At 47.5% G+C, this 16453-nt stretch overlaps 1 protein-coding gene and 2 non-coding genes across 3 annotated transcripts; all 3 read left to right on the top strand.

Annotated features, from left to right (window-relative positions):
• The first annotated feature begins 5674 nt into the window (after positions 1 to 5674).
• Positions 5675 to 15452, top strand: RPL3 (ribosomal protein L3). The gene is made up of 10 exons (XM_075009277.1): positions 5675 to 5692; positions 7356 to 7548; positions 8230 to 8398; positions 9251 to 9386; positions 10676 to 10862; positions 11377 to 11537; positions 12690 to 12791; positions 14012 to 14107; positions 14241 to 14360; positions 15341 to 15452. Exons 1-10 carry the CDS (start codon positions 5690 to 5692, stop codon positions 15383 to 15385), a joined length of 1212 nt encoding a protein of 403 aa, XP_074865378.1. The 5' UTR covers positions 5675 to 5689; the 3' UTR covers positions 15386 to 15452.
• LOC142007734 (small nucleolar RNA U83B) lies at positions 11025 to 11117 on the top strand. The gene has a single exon (XR_012644010.1). It is a non-coding gene; the product is annotated as a small nucleolar RNA U83B (small nucleolar RNA).
• On the top strand, positions 14712 to 14799 carry LOC142007735 (small nucleolar RNA U83B). The gene has a single exon (XR_012644011.1). It is a non-coding gene; the product is annotated as a small nucleolar RNA U83B (small nucleolar RNA).
• Positions 15453 to 16453: the final 1001 nt, after the last annotated feature.

Below are 16453 nucleotides of genomic sequence, written 5' to 3'. Positions count from 1 at the left end.
CATTTTGAAGTTTGGGGCTAGTGTAGACATAGCCTGAGTGGTGGAAAAACTTAAGTGTCATGGAATAAGGAAAACAAACAAATCTGAACTTTCACACTCAGCCAATGGACTACAGACGAAAAGCCATTGGCTGATCATGTCATCAGCATACTGCTCTTTTTATAACAGCTTCTGAAAGGGTTCATTCAAAGGCAGGAGCCTTTCATATGGGAGGGTTCCCACCTTTTAAATTTGCAAGAGAAAGTAATTCACTTCATGATATCATGAGAAGATGTTGCATAAAAGTGCCATCATAATGCAAGGCCACCATAATTGCATCGGCCTCATTTTCCCCACTCTTAAGTGGGACACAACTCACTGCCTGGATACAGCAGTGGAGTTCTCACCAGTCCCTTCCTTCCCTTTTCCCATGGATGCACTTATTGCTCAGGCATAAATCAGCCAAAATAGGTACATCTGCCTGTTTCCTCCAAAGGCCCTGGAGTTTCACCTAGCTAGTCTGACAAGTCCCTTCTGACACAGGGTACAGAGAAAGAAAGATAAGAGGGATGAAAAAGAGCAAGGGGGAGAGAACTGAAGAAGGTTATCACTGCTGAGATGCTTGCAATTATATTATCCAAAAGAGAAGATACTTAGGAGCCCTAAATGGTCTCTACCCTCCAGATCTCCCACTGCACAAACCTTTCAGATATTCTAGGGGACCAGTTTGTCCTTACTTACCCCATCCTGCAAACTGCACTCTATAAAATGGGAAATAACCTTCTATACACAGCTCCCCTATACAGTCTGACCCTCCTGGACAGCCCTGAATCAAATAATGAAGAATCACACCATCAGACATGAGAATGACCAATAGACAGTCAAGGATGACAAAACTTTGCAATGCCAAAAGCCGTACTGACAACTTACATAAAAAAAAACCCTGGAGATTGTCTAGCTTATACCTGTTTTGACTTGTACCAAAATAAATGCCATCCAATAGAAACTGGCTTGGATACTGACTTTTTTATGGTTTTTAATAATATTATTTGGATAATGAGATGCTTCTTTATCCCTTTCTTTTCTGCTCATATGCTAATAACCGAGAGCTAACTCATTTGACCTTTAAAGACCGTTTCTCTGCATTCATAGTGGGGTTTAGAGTTTTGACTTTTGTGACTTTTTACATATTTTGTTCTGCTACTGCTCCCATTCCCTGAACACTGCAGAGGCTCAGTTAGTGCCAATTGGAATGGTGAGGTTTGCAGCGTGGTCCCTCTCTCTGCTAGAAGTGAACTGAGACAACACCAGCTCATTGCACATACTGTAAGAGCAATGAACGATGTTTGCCAAAAGAACTGCATGCCCATTTGATACAGAGTGTGCCCCATGTTGGCATTCTCAGGAGAGAGGCCAATGACTGGGATGACCACAGACCTTGAATTGCCTTTGCCTCGTCTTTCTGCACCTGTTTCTTCCTGCTTATTCTTCCCTTTTGTCCCTTTGTCACTCTTCTGTATCTTCTGTTTTCCTCAACTTTCTTCTCAGCTTGCTCCACCTTCTCTTCCTTCTTATTCTCCACTTCTCTCTCCCTTGCTTCTACTCTCACTGTGTCCTCCTTGGTCTCTTGCCACTCTCTCTCTGCCCTCAGGTCCTTGCCTTCTTCCTTTACTCCAGCTCTTCGCTCTGGCTTCATACCACCCTGAATCCCAATTCCTGCTTTCAGCTCTTAATACCTCATTCTACATGTCCTTTATTCCTTGATGGAGTTCATTAAGAAATATGATGAGGGCTCCAGATTCTTAACACTTGTCATCTAAATCGGGATTTGTACCCAAATCCTCAGTGGGTCAGGCCAAAGAGTTTGCAGTGCCCACAGCAGCACAGTGACAGTGAAGCCCAACTCAATTGGAGCATGATGCCCAAGGCAATCACCTTCCTTACCTGGCCCTAAGGCCAGGCCTGATCTTCAGAGGTGGATGTCTTGGGCTTAAACCACACTTCACCACTAGGTCTCTACCCCCTGCTGTTATATACCTTGTGCTGTCAGGTTTCTCCCCTCAAAAAATAGGGTTTCAATATTAGTGCCAAGGACACCTTTCATAAATAAAATAATACCATTATCTGAGCTGGTCCTTTATGTGACTCACTGGACAATGAGAGAAAGTAGGAGGAAGAGGTAGAGCACAATGAAGACCATGCAGGCTATCTTGAGCTGCCTCACGGCAGTGCTCCTGGAGTGCACAGAAAAGGGCGCTCTTGTCCTCATGTAGCATTGGAATCGCACGTGCAGGGGGAGATTTGTACCTTCCAAACTATACCTGCCAGCGCTCCTGCCTAGCTTCTTCCTGACAACCACAAACTTAATGTCAGTGGAGGGGAAGTCTTTGACGACTGAGGTTGTAGGGCCCTTGAAGCGGTTGCTCAGGGGAGCCCGGGCAGGGGGAAGGACAGACGTGATGGCAGCTAAGATGTTCTCAGAAGCAGGATCTCGTGCAGGCCTGGCATAGCTGAAGAGGTGGGTGATTCCGTATCTCACTGCCAGCACTGACATGTGGAAAATTTCTAGCATCCCATCAAGGAAGCCAAATAAGAGCCAAATGCTTGCCTGCCGCATGCCTCCTCGCAGCACTGACTGACAGCCCTCACTGTTCTCCAGGAAACAGGCAACCAGATGATGGTGGGCCCACAGGGCACTGGAGGACAAGGTAGCCCAAGCCACTTGTTTCAGGTACACCAGTAGCTGCACAGCACAATTTCTGCCGCAATGCAGCAGGATGGTGATTAAGTGAAGGCAGAAGGCTTTGGCTGCTGCCACAGACTGCCATAGGGCCTTATTTACTAGCAACTCAGCCCAGATCTTCTTGCACAGAATTAAGAGTAAAGCAATTACCATCTCGAGGCTGCAGCGCCACAAGATGAAGAGTCTGATCACTTGGGCAATGACACATTGGGATACTAGGTCTGCTACAGCGGTGAGAGGATAGAACAGTGGTTTGTAGATGTTCACCAGGATACAATGGATCAAGAGACAGAGTAGCACCAGGTGAACTCGATGAAGCTGCCAGTCCATTCTGCTCAGTATCTCCTTCACAGGCAGATGTAAATCCAACCTTGGTGGTCCTGCTTTTCGCTATTTTAGTATCCCAACCCCTCAGCCGTCAGTTTGTTCTCATCTCCACAGTAAAGCCCAGCCATCTGTCCCCTGTATGTGGCTCTGGATTGTCCTGTCAGATGATTGGGTGATGACACCACAGTCAATTGCATCAGAAAGGGAGGAAGGGTGATGGGTTGTGCTAGAGGACACCAGCAGGTGGAAAACACAGGATCAACTTAAAGGCAATGGAAGTTGGTGATAGAAGAAAAGTGGATGTGGGATCACTGGCCACTGCTGCTCCTGGGTCCCTCCTTCCATTCTCTGGCTGTAGCACACAATAGTTCAGTCTCCTAAGGGCTGTATTTCTTAGGTCTAATTCTGGTTGTTGGGCTTGATGTGCATGTGGTTTAGTGGCCTGTGGTATACAGGGTGATCGGAGCAGATCCCTTCTAGCCTTAAACCCTAGGACAGGGAACTGCAATGTTCCTCAACTAACATCATATATGCCATCATGTGCCAACAATGGACAGACTTCAAACTCTCTCAGACAAAGAGTTAATGGGCACAAAACAGACATCAAAACATTCCTGATCCACAAACCAGTTAGTCTGCATTTTAATGGAGTGGGCCATTCTGTTAATGACTTAAGAGTTTGCGTCTTATTGAGGAAGAATTTTCAGTCTGCTTTAGAAAGAGAAGCTGCTGAACTCCCTTTCATATTCAAATTCGACACATTAACACATGGTTTAAACTGGGATGCAAATTTTCTGGGACATTATAGGGGCTTTTTGGCATACTTGGCTTAATCTAATTCTTGACTTCCCCCCTATCCCCGCCCCGCTGCTCTCTGATTTGCTCACCTTGGCTATGTCTACACGTGAACGCTACATCGAAATAGCTTATTTTGATGTAGTGACATCAAAATAGGCTTTTTCGATGAATAACGTCTACACGTCCTCCAGGGCTGGCAACGTCGACGTTCAACATCGATGTTGCGCAGCACCACATCAAAATAGGCGCTGTGAGGGAACATCTACACGCCACAGTAGCACACATCGAAATAAGGGTGCCAGGCACAGCTGCAGACAGGGTCACAGGGCGGACTCAACAGCAAGCCGCTCCCTTAAAGGGCCCCTCCCAGACACACTTGCACTAAACAACACAAGATCCACAGAGCCGACAACTGGTTGCAGACCCTGTGCATGCAGCATGGATCCCCAGCTGCAGCAGCAGCAGCCAGAAGCCCTGGGCTAAGGGCTGCTGCACACGGCGACCATAGAGCCCCGCAGGGGCTGGAGAGAGAGCGTCTCTCAACCCCTCAGCTGATGGCCACCATGGAGGACCCCGCAATTTCGATGTTGCGGGACGCGCAACAACTACACAGTCCCTACTTCGACGTTGAACGTTGAAGTAGGGCGCTATTCCTATCCCCTCATGGGGTTAGCGGCTTTGACGTCTTGCCGCTTAACATCGATGTTAACATCGAAATAGCGCCCAACATGTGTAGCCGTGACGGGCGCTATTTCGAAGTTAGTGCCGCTACTTCGAAGTAGCGTGCACGTGTAGACACGGCTCTTGATAATTTTTTTCTGATTGTCAACTTTGATTACTGTTTTTGGTTCTCTGTGCCTTAAATATTGAGTCTGTTCTGGTATGGCTATGGTCTGAAGAAGTGCGTCTGTCCCACAAAAGCTCACCTAATAAATTACTTTGTTAGTCTTTAAAGTACTACTTGACTGCTTTTTTGTTTTTTTTAGCTGGAGTTGATGTGCCTTAATGCAGGCTTCTGCAGCTTCCCTGACTCCTAACGAGGGGGAGAAGCATTGGTACCAACACAGGAACCCTTGAGTTCACTTTAGCCTGTCCCTACCAGGTGCACTTAAATCAAACTCTGGAAGATGGACTGCAGCAGTGTCCATCTTCCAGGAAGCATAGACGTGGCCTGAGTGAGGGTGGGAAGGAGTGAGCGAGCCCAGGGCTTTGGACAAGGGGTAGGGAAGACTTCGCCTGAGGGCACGGGCAGGGCAGAGGGCAGGCCAAGGGCGCCTTGGTTTTCTATTAGACAGTTGGCCACCTACTGAGCAGCCAGAAAGGCCTTGCAGAGCCCAGCTGCAGCAGCCCGAGCAGTACCGCAGCAGCCGAGCAGCTTTGCCGGCGAACCCTCCTGCCTAGCAGCCCCTTCCCCAGCCTGGAGCTGCTGGGGCGCCCCGACCCCGCGTGCCACCGGCCCCTCCCGCTGTCCTCTGCGCGGCTCTGCCAACCGGAGCTGCGCTAGGGAAGCTGCGGTGACTTTAAAGGGGTTCCCTCCTAGCCTCAGCTTGGCTCCCAGTACTGTGCGCGTGCGCGTGCGCCGGCGCCGGCCCCGGCTCTCGCTTAGCTTTAGTGACATTCAATGAGGCGAGTAGGATTCCGCTTTCTTAAAAAGTCTGTCCCCAACCACGACCCATAGACTATAGCGCCCCGTCAGAGGAAGACGGCCACGCCGAGAAAGAGGATGCCGCGTACGCGCATGCGGAACGATAGGCGTACGCCTGAACGTCAGCAGACGTAAGAACGTCAATAAATAGCGCTTGCGCGGCGAACACGCCCCTTTCTACTCAGCTCGGTGGCGATATGGTAGGTGGTGTTTGGGAGGGTGCAGGTCGGGTCTCGCCATCCCCTGACATCGGTGCCATCCTGGACCCAGCCGCCTCCGACCTTGCTTCGCATTGCGGCAAGGGCCCTGCTGGAGGCAGCGCGGGGGGCATTTTTTGGTTTAGCGTGGCGGCCGAGGAGCCATGGGGCTGGGGAGCGGTCCCCTCCCGGGCATGCGCGGGCCTTGGGGTAGTAGGGGTGATCCCCGGCTGGACTTCAGCAACCGAGCGTGGAGGGTGGGACTGTGGCGGCCCAGGGATAGGATAGAGATTGGGAGCTGCAGAGTGGGCGGGTTAGCGTTGTTTGTAGGCTGCTCTCGTGATGTTGAAATGCCTCGGGGACAGACCTGGCTCCAAAGGCTTTACAGAGGAGTCCTATTGTGTCTTGTCCTCTTCATGTTTTTTGGGGCTTGCCGAATACCAAAAGCGGGGTGCTACTTCTAGCATCTTACTGTTTTTCAGGAGATCAGGGAGAGTAGAAGTAGGCTACTGTGTAGAGGTTATTGATGTTACCTTCAGGTGTGGTTGATGCTTCATTCTTTAAATGTGCCCTTTGTCTCTGAAAAAGGATAGGTGTCAGGTAATGGCATATTTGCTTCCTGTAGCCATCCAGGCCTAATAAGCTGACTTTAGAGCTAAAGTGAGCTCTCTCGTGTTTGGCTTTTGCTAGGTTGGTAAGGCAGCAGAGCTTGTGTGTCACTAACAGTGATAATGAAATGTAGATGTGTGGAAAGGGAAGGGGGAAGTATGCACAGATGGCATTTGGTATTACAGTGCCTCTTTATTGCTGGTGCTTACACACAAGTTGCATAGGACTAGGGATAGCTAATGAAGCTTAAAAACAAATAATATAAAAATATTTTTGCCCATTGTGATACTGGAGCTGGCACAAGAGAAAGATAAAAGTTCCTTAGACTTTAAGGGGGTTAGACTGCTGGAAATGAGACCACTGTAGTTTCATTGCAAAGCACATTATATATGTGTTCATAATAGGGTCTTTTGGCCTATCCTCAAAACATGCAGAATTTGCTAGAATTCTGCTATGGCTGTCAGACTGGACTGGTCATTATCCTGAATTGGTCTATCATATGTAACCCATCTTGACTCTTCGATCTCATGGTGAGTGCAGAGCTGGCAATAAAGAGAACCTTTTTTGTAAGCTAATCTCATGTCCTGCAAAAGCAGTTCCACGAAGTTGGGCCTCAGGGAGCAGTTTCTGTCATGTTGTTTGTTGGAGATTTTGTTAATTTCTGAACTCTGTAAGGAGCTTTTGTCCACTCCCGTGCACATGGGGAAAGGCTTCTGTTGTGGAGGACTGACCTCACAAAACATTGGTGTTTCCTGTTAAAGTGTAGAATAGTATGGGGTTCAGAACTTTGTCTGAAAAAAAATTTATTGTCTTTACATTTTCCTCAGTCATTTGAACAGATGTGATGTGCCACAGTCTTGTGGCAGTTTCAAAGGGAAGCTGGATAAGACTGATGTAGTTTACATTTTAAAATGGTAACACAGCTGGTGTGGAAGAGAGGAAGTCATAGGCTGGTGTACCTGTGTAATGATCTCAGAGAGAGAGCAGCTACTATGCCACTGAGGCAAATTAGCCACTCGGGCAACATGAATGTTAAAAGTATGTCCTTATTTTGTAGTCGCACCGGAAGTTTTCAGCTCCCAGACATGGATCACTTGGCTTTCTGCCCCGCAAACGCAGTCGTCGACATCGGGGCAAGGTGAAGAGCTTTCCCAAGGATGACCCCACCAAACCCATCCATCTCACTGCCTTTCTTGGGTACAAGGCAGGCATGACCCACATTGTTCGGGAAGTGGACAGGCCTGGATCCAGTATGTATTTCTCTGCTGATCTTGCTTTTTCCCCTGTACAGAGGCAGAGAGAGGTGACTTTCAGGTTCAAATTGTTCCTTTGGTTTGAGTTCCAGTCTGATTTTTGCAGTCATTGCTGTTGTATACACTAGCTCCTTGGCTGTTTCCAGTTGCTGGTAATAAAAGCAGGTTTCCAGTGGCTAGTGGATAGGTCCTCACTAGCTAAGGGTTCGTGCCTAGCTTGTGGTTGGGGGCTTTATTTTTCAGTATTGGGAGTCGGGGGGTAACTTCCCAAGAAGCTTGCTGGACTGGTAGTGCTGTGTTGGAGCAGGCTACTTGTGATGATCATTTCTCGACGGGCGGACATAAGGAAATCGCCTCTGGCGCTTCTTGCTGAGTGTCGAGTCCTGAATGTAGTTCTGTTATCAGCCACCAACCAGCTCAGTTAGAATGACTTCTCTTGGCTATGTCACTGGGGGTAAGTCTTAGGACTTAGTCTAGCATCTGGTGACCATTTTACTCTTAGAGTGGTTCATAGCATAGGTCATTAATCAAGGTCCCCTAATTCTTGGAGCTCACTGACTCCAGCTATGGGGAAAACCTTTTAGGTGGTCACTGGCCCTTCCTAATATTTGTGTTGGAGGATAGGGATTGCTTCATCGGGTGTGGTTGCCAAATGACTGTGATTTTTCTCCTTCCCAGAGGTGAACAAGAAGGAAGTGGTAGAGGCAGTCACTGTGGTAGAGACTCCTCCCATGGTCGTTGTGGGCATCGTGGGCTACGTGCAGACTCCCCGTGGCCTCCGCACCTTCAAGACCATCTTTGCTGAGCACATCAGTGATGAGTGCAAGAGACGTTTCTACAAGAACTGGTAAGAAACATGGAGGAGGGAGCTAACTTAATCTTAGCCTCCAGAGTCTGTTCCTGGCATTTCTCACATTGTATTCATTTCGTACAGTCGTTTTTAGTCCCAGCTATTCAGTTCAGGGCTCCCACATCACAGCCAATGATTAGCCCTTGGGGTCTAGGTGCTAGGCTGAAGTTTGTACCATTAAGCAACAGTGATTGCTTAATGCTTGTCAAATGCTGTTTATAGTGGGGCTTTGGGATCAAGTTGTTGTTTGTGTTCGCTTGAACACACACTTCCGTGGTCTGCTGTTGTGTTTTCACAGGAGGTCACAATGAGAATAGGGCTTCTGTGTGTTTCCTAGGTTCTCCTTTGCCTATGGGATTAGCCAGGATTTTGCATAGATGCTCTTCGTGAACTTTCCACACTGCCAAAGAAAAGATGTCCCCAAGTGAATGCATGAATTGTATTTTGGATAATGCGTTTGTCCTCTTACATCAGCTGTAGGTTAGAGTTGAGAGATGTAGGGTTTTATAGACTTGGAAGCAAGGCAAGAGCATTTATATCAGCGTTTTAAGGTAACCATCTGTTGATAATGCAGTGGGCTGTTGTAGAGCTCTGTTCTGTGATATTTTGTGAATGTTGCATATAATGTATATTAATATGCTTTGGATGAACTTACGGCAGCTCCGCTCAGCTCTGGCAGCCCAGCCTGTGTCTGATGAGCTCCAGGCTCCTCTTGCTGGTAGAAAAGATTCCTTGGAAGCTGGCAATGAGCCGAAACCAACTTGGGTGGCAGCTCCCTTCCGCTCACCCCCCTTTCCTTGGGGGGCTGATGAAGGGCTAAGCTGTACCCTCTGTGCTCTGCTCCTGAAGGCACAAGTCCAAGAAGAAGGCCTTCACCAAGTATTGCAAGAAATGGCAGGATGAGGAGGGCAAAAAGCAGCTGGAGAAGGATTTCAGTAGCATGAAGAAGTACTGTCAGGTTATCCGGGTCATAGCTCACACTCAGGTAAGTGTTCCCACATTTTCGTAAAGCGGGCTTAGATTTCAGTATGTAGAGAGAGAGACAATGTAGCCATACTGGATAGTTCAGTGGACTGGGACTCAAAACACCTGGATTATATATTGGTCTGCTGAGTGAACCTGGGGGAGTCACTTCTCTTCTTTTGCCTGAGTTTCACATCTATCAGTGGGCATTTGTTTTCTGTTGTGAAGCACTTCATAATTTATTGATTGAAAGCACAAGATGAAAGTTGGGTATATCCTTGTTCTTGTCTTCCAAGTCTCATTCAAACAATTAAACTCAGAGAAAAGCTGTGGGCCCGCCCCCTCCCACCTCTTCCATTTTTCTGGATGTGGAAACCGAGTTTGGATCATCAACAGAATGGGCCTGTGTGTGTTTCAGGGACTTGAGTTTTTTTGACTCGATCCTTTGCTCAGACCACAAAGCCTTGTTTCTGACTTTAGCTACAGCCAGAAATAGAATTGAATGTTTTATCTTCCTGTCCTTGGTTCCTCTGGCCCCCGAAGAAGTCTCCTTTACTTCACTTGGTTGGGGGGAATAAAAAAAAAAAAAAAGGTTGGCTGTTTTCGCCTTAGATCAAGGCATATGTGGGCAGGGTATTCCTGCAGAGACCATGAGTGGCTCTTGTTATTCATCCGAATGAAAATGCTCATTGCAGAGCAGGGTGAAGTTCTTCCCCTATATCTTCTCTTCTCTCCTCTCTACCCCTGCCTGCATGAGTGCCAAATTCTGCCAGACTGAAAAATGTAACAGGATCTCCTATGTGGCAGTAAGCTCTAGTCACAAGACTTTACGATTTTAGAGATGCCCTCTTGTGGGAAGCACAGAAGGGGGAGGTACAGCTGCTGTCAGCATTTTAATGTGAGACCCCTTTCCCTAAATGTAGCGTAGAGCACTGGGTGTGTGGTGTGACCCTGCTTAGACTTGTTACCCAGTCCCAGAGGCAAGATTGTCAGGTTTAAGGGTAGTGTGAGACATGTATTACTGCTGTGTGTAAGCTTAAAAGGTTTTCTCTCCTCAACAGAAGTTGGTTCAGGAAAATATTTTACCTTGCCCCCTTTTTGTCGTTCCCTGTGAGAAACTTAGGTCTGTCTACGTATGCCATTATACAGCTTTGCTCTTATTCTTAGAGTTTTCAGGCTGGTGTATATTTAGGTTGGGGTGTAACAAGGGAAAAATCCCTCAGACCCAGGAAGAGAATCTGATGAACTGGACTAGAAATCTCAGCAGTCGTTTTGGGTTATAATAGAGCCAATGTTGGGTCTGTGTTCCAGATGCGTTTGCTTCCGCTGCGGCAGAAGAAGTCTCACCTGATGGAGATCCAAGTGAATGGTGGCACCATCGCTGAGAAAGTGGACTGGGCCCGTGAGAAGCTGGAACAGCAGGTGCCCGTGTCAACTGTCTTTGGCCAAGATGAGATGATAGACGTCATTGGCGTCACCAAGGGCAAGGGATACAAAGGTAGGTCTTGTAGCTGCCCTCCCACTTGTTTCTCCAGTTTTTAGTGTGACCTGAACCCAGAGTTTAGTGAAGTTTTTTTGGAATTCCCATATGCTCGGTCCCTGATACATAGGGCAAGAGTCAAAAGAGGTATCTTCAGTGTTGCTGTCACATCAGAAGTGGTCTGTTCAGTGATGAGGCCATGGAATACATGCTGGGCACAGCATCCGACATCCATGAGGAATCATTCCATGCTGCCTTCCTTCTGAGAACAGCACCCAGGGAACAATTCCAGAAAACATGGGCAGCTGCTGATGGGTCTTCCACAGAGTAGTGAGTCATGACACCCAGCCCTAATTGGTACACTGATCTTGATTTCTGTTGGTGTTGCACTGGATATGTATTCTCCTTCAGCAACACCTAGGGCAGTGTGCCTAATCTTGTCCCAGGTCAATTAAACGCCTCTGTAATGAAGCTGCATGCCACAGCTGGGCAGTTATGACTGTCCTACAGTGCTGTAATGTTTCATTTGCAGGGGTCACCAGCCGTTGGCATACCAAAAAGCTGCCTCGCAAGACCCACAGGGGTCTGCGCAAAGTAGCCTGCATTGGTGCTTGGCATCCTGCGCGTGTGGCTTTCTCTGTGGCCCGAGCTGGACAGAAGGGGTACCACCATCGCACAGAAATCAATAAGAAGGTAACAATTGGCGAAGTATATTGAGCACTCCTGGGCAGACTAGAGCCCTGATTTGTCCAGGCTGATAGTCGGGGTCACTTCAGAAGCATTGAGCAGGCTGAAGGTTTCAGACTACAGATTTTATTTGACTAGAGGTGAGGGCCTACAACCCTGGAAAGTAATGTGACTCCTGTAACTGGCCTGAAAGCTGGTTCGTTGGTGGTTTGTCCTCTGGGCTCAGGCTGTGCTTAGGATCAGCACTTAAGCTGCTTTGTTGTATTTTGTATTCCAGCAAGTATCACTGCAAATAGGTGGAGTAGGAGCAGCTGATGAATAGTCACACCAAAGAGAGAAAAGTTGTCTGGGTAGGATGTTTCAGTTCCGTTCTCAGCTGTGCCTCTGTGTGTGTGTGTGACATTGGGCAAGTTGCTGGGGCTGTGTCTAGTCTGCGGATGAGGACCCATGGCTGGCTCTGTGCTAGTGACTCAGACTGGTAGGATTGGGCCCTGTGGCTGTTTTCATTGCTCTGTAGGCATCTTTGCTCTCACTAGAACAAGATCAGACTCTTGGATCTTTCCAACTCACAGGGTCCCAGAGCCCAGGTTTCAGCCCGAGCCCAGAAGCCTACACAGCAATGAAACAGCCCTGTAGCCCAAGTCCACGCTGTCTGACACAGGTGTGAGTTTTCTTTGCCGTGTGGAGAATACCCTTTATCTTCTTTCCTTTTCCCATTCATAAAAATAGGGATAAGGCACCTTACCCCATTCGCCTAAAAAGATCTTTGGTATTAGGCAGAATGGCAGATATTGTTACAGTTAGAATTGAACTGCTATAAGCAAAGGCAATTTGGTGTAATTGAAATTAAGGCTTTTTATTAGGTGGGTAAGGGGCCACAAACATTTGTGCATCTGGTAGCTCTCAGCTCTGTTTCTGTTAATAAGTTGCCCTGGTGACAAGTTAAAATGCAGTGATGGAGTTTTGGCTTCATGAGGGAGACGGTATTTGAGGCTCTAAATTGCTGTGCCAAAACACCAGCCACATTTTGTTTTCTGTGTTCCTCTGTGCTCATCAAATTCTGTATGGGTTTGGACTACTGTTTCTGGATGAGGTTCTTAGCTATCAAACTATTTCTCCCAGCAGTTGTGAAATAGTGTTCTCCCTTTGTTGTCTTAGGTCTACAAGATAGGCCAAGGTTACCAAATCAAGGACGGAAAGTTGATCAAAAACAATGCATCAACTGACTACGATCTGTCGGACAAAAGCATTAATCCCCTGGTGAGTAGCTTTCCAGCTGTTCAAGATTTGGTGTAGGGAAAGGGCATGGGAGTTCATTCTTGGACTGTCATCTCATAAACCATAGCTTATTCTGCTCTAGTCAATAAGGAAATGCTCAGGTACTGCAGGAAGTGATACGATTCCTTGGGTTGCATTCTTTCTTTAACAGTATTGAACAAGTGGAGTAGTCTAGTACTCTGGATTGTGTTGCATTATTTGATTGCAACTTGAGAGAATGCCGGTTTAAAAATTACTTTTGTCAGAGGCTTTTTACCTATGGTTGTTACAAAAAAAATTTGTTGCAAATGCCATGAGGATTGGAGGGAGGTGTAGAACCAGAAGCATCTAGTTCATTGTCCAGATTTCAAGTTTACATCCTTTAACAAGGGCCCGATCGCTCTTGGGCATTAGAATCCCCAGGTGACTTGTTCAAAAGCTTGGTGTCCTGTGTTTTCAACTTGGGTAGTATCAACCTAAGGTCTCTGCTGTCATTTTTGTGACACTGTACTCTTGCTATAGATGATTAAATGGTTACCCCTTAGAGGTGGGCAAGTTGTCCCTTATAGAGACTTTGAACACTGAAATTTTAGCCAAAAAACTTAAAAAATGTTTTGCTTTTTCATACCTGACTTTTTAAAGCCCCTAGTTGAAGAGAGAACCAGTGATATCTTGGAAATTTTGTTTAGGGCCAGGTGGCTAGGCAGGTCGTCGTTTTGGGAAGTCTAAAATAGGAAGCCCTGAGTAGTGAAGTCTCAGTAAGCCATGCTGTGTGCCTTAGGGATGAGCCACTGCAATGTGTCAGCTCTGCATGGTGGAAGAGCTAACTGAAAAGTAGCTTGTAGCTTGCTAGGAAGGCAAAATGCCTTTGTCAGAACCAGTGACATAGCAGGGTGAAAGGACTAAAAGCTCCAGAGGCTGCTGTAGTGTCGCCTACGCTGCCATAGCTCCTAGTGGAGCCATCCAGCAGCACAAAATAGCTGCAGGTCTGGCCATGGCTTTTACTGCCTCTATTTGGGCCTGCACCACAGGGCTTCCATACCGTCTCCCTTATGGCGGGGGGTTTCCTGGTAATGGTGTCTGCTGACTAAGCTTCTGTACATCTAGCATATGTACCCTGGAGGCACCTCAGCACTGGCAAAATCAGCAGCACTGTTCAGTTGAGGCCAGCACTTGCTAGTTCTGTATTATACCATGTGGTTAACAATCCATTCTCTGCTCAGGGTGGTTTTGTCCACTATGGTGAAGTGACCAATGACTTTATCATGCTGAAAGGCTGCGTTGTTGGGACCAAGAAGAGAGTTCTAACCCTGCGTAAGGTGAGCAGTGCAAGAGTATTGATTCTGCGGAAAGGCCCCAGGTGCCAGTTATGGCACGTTATAGCAGGGAAAGCAAGCCCTGTGCTTAAGTGGTGACTGGGCTGCCACGTTCTAACATGTCTCTTCCCTGCAGTCCCTGCTTGTGCAGACAAAACGTCGGGCCCTGGAGAAGATTGACTTGAAGTTTATTGACACAACTTCCAAATTTGGTCATGGCCGCTTCCAGACAGTGGAGGAGAAGAAGGCTTTCATGGTAAGCGCACTGATTTCCCGGAGCCCAGCTGGAACTTTTATCTGGCTGCATGGGCAGGCGTCTGCAACCTTAGATACAGGTGGATGCCCATGCAGCATGTTTCCACAACGAGAACTGCAGGTACTAACTCAGCCATTGTGTCCCTTACCTGCTAATGAGGTACATGTGTAGCCAGGAGGCACAGCTTGTGAGTCAGTTCAAAGGCTGTGTCGTAATCCAAACGTGAAAACTAAACTGACCACAGTTTTCCAAACTTCCAGGCACATACAATTGTGATCCCATTTCATCTACGTAGCCCTCGTTAACTGGAGCTGTGGGAGCCTTGCATACTGTCTTACCCCAGTGTAGGGGATTGATCAGTGATGAGGCCATAGAACTAGCACTACACGGTGTCTGACAAGCACAAGGAGACGTTCTGTGCTGGTTTCCTTTTGTCAGCGACCCTGGGGACCAATGCTTAAGTTGCTGTGGGAAACGGGGCATGCTTCCTCTGCCCTTGGCACATTGAGTCTCTGATCTGTCCTTGGTGAGAAGCGGCAGATCTCTGATCCTTTCTTGAGCCTTTAAAAAGCCTGCAGTGTGGCACACGTTTTGAGTAAGAGTTCATCCACTGTGTAACACTGCATGGTTTCAAGAGATGGAGCTGTGCGTAAGCAGCTTAGTGCTTTCTTGAAGAAGAGGCAGTGATTGGTGGGGGTTCTAAAATTAGCTTTGCCACTGGGTGGTGCCTGAGTTTTATATTTAAATTGGTTTGAGGTAGTGCATAACAATGTGGCTTCACCAGCCTCTATTCTCATTTCTGCTGCTTGCTTGAAGTTCTGCCACACATGAAATTAAGATCTGCATTTCAAGTTAGGCTTGTTAACATCTTCATTGGTAGCTCAAAGCAAAGTAACCTTCCACAATGAGGTATTAAGGACAGTGGGGCTTCTAGCGTTGGTCAGTTCTGCCAGAGTAACCCATTGCTTGCTTTTCTGCAGGGACCACTCAAGAAAGATCGTATCGCTAAAGAGGAGACAGCTTAACATCTGGAACAGCGTGGTGCAGCTCTGTGGTCTGCCTCTGACAAATAAAACTACAGATATAAAACTGCTTGTCTCTTGCTTTGTGAATGTCTGGGTAAAATCTGAGACCACTTTTGTTGTATTTAGCTTTAGTTGGGTCATGGTGGTAACTTTGGACTTCACATGTTATCCTCAGTCCATGGTTTCTCTGCAATAGTGGTTCCTGTAGCACAAAGAAAAGTCACCACCATTGACCCAAAATCCCATTTTGAGAGCGTGAGCAGGGACGTTGGGATACCAAAACGCAAGCCCACCTTCTCCAGGGTGCATAGCATCCTGACGGTTAAGAGGAAATTTCCTCTGAAGTTTTTCATAGTAGCCCCCTTTAAGTGTTTCTGTACCTGGAAATTGGACTAGATGTTACCCTGTTGTGAATCTGCTATGGCAATTCCCATATCCTTAGTGCTTGGCAAAAGTACCACCGAGACACACTGAGCTCCAGAGACTATGGACACAGGCAGTGCAGGTGTCCCTCTTGATCTGCCCCCCTCCACTGTGTTTTATTCCTGCCCTGTAGTTAAGTTTACTGTCCATGGCTCCTAGGCCCTTCAGACTGCTGAGAGGTGAATAAAGTCACAGTGGAGGGTTGGCCCTTGGGGAACTAGACTGACGGCTCACATTCTTTACACCCATCTCTGTTGGCTGTTTGGAACCTGGGAGGGCTGTGAATGGGACTGAGGGACTGTTGCCCTGCATTCTAGAATGGGTAGATGGCAAGGTTTCCTTGAATGGCTGATTAAGTGCTTGCCCAGTTGATTCCATGCTAGGTGTGCATGCTACATGCAGTTGCTGGAGATTTTGCGCCCTGTGGTATTCATAGGGCCAGCCCTAGCACCCCCTGAGGCCTGTGCACATGTGCCAATATAAGGGGTGCCAAAAGCTGCACCCAGTTTTGTTTCTTGCTGCCTGTGACAGTTGCTTGGAATAAACTTGCTCTGGAAAGGCTTTTCTAAGTGATTTGGATTCCAGTCTGTCTTGTCCTAGATAATGACATGCATTTGAATTTGTCCCAAGCAGGCAGAAGTTCTG

The sequence above is a fragment of the Carettochelys insculpta genome, chromosome 1 (genome assembly GCF_033958435.1).
Source record: "Carettochelys insculpta isolate YL-2023 chromosome 1, ASM3395843v1, whole genome shotgun sequence".
NCBI classification, from domain to species: domain Eukaryota; kingdom Metazoa; phylum Chordata; order Testudines; family Carettochelyidae; genus Carettochelys; species Carettochelys insculpta.
The sequence above is the reverse complement of the archived record's forward strand: the minus strand, read 5'-3'. Positions and strand labels throughout refer to the sequence as shown.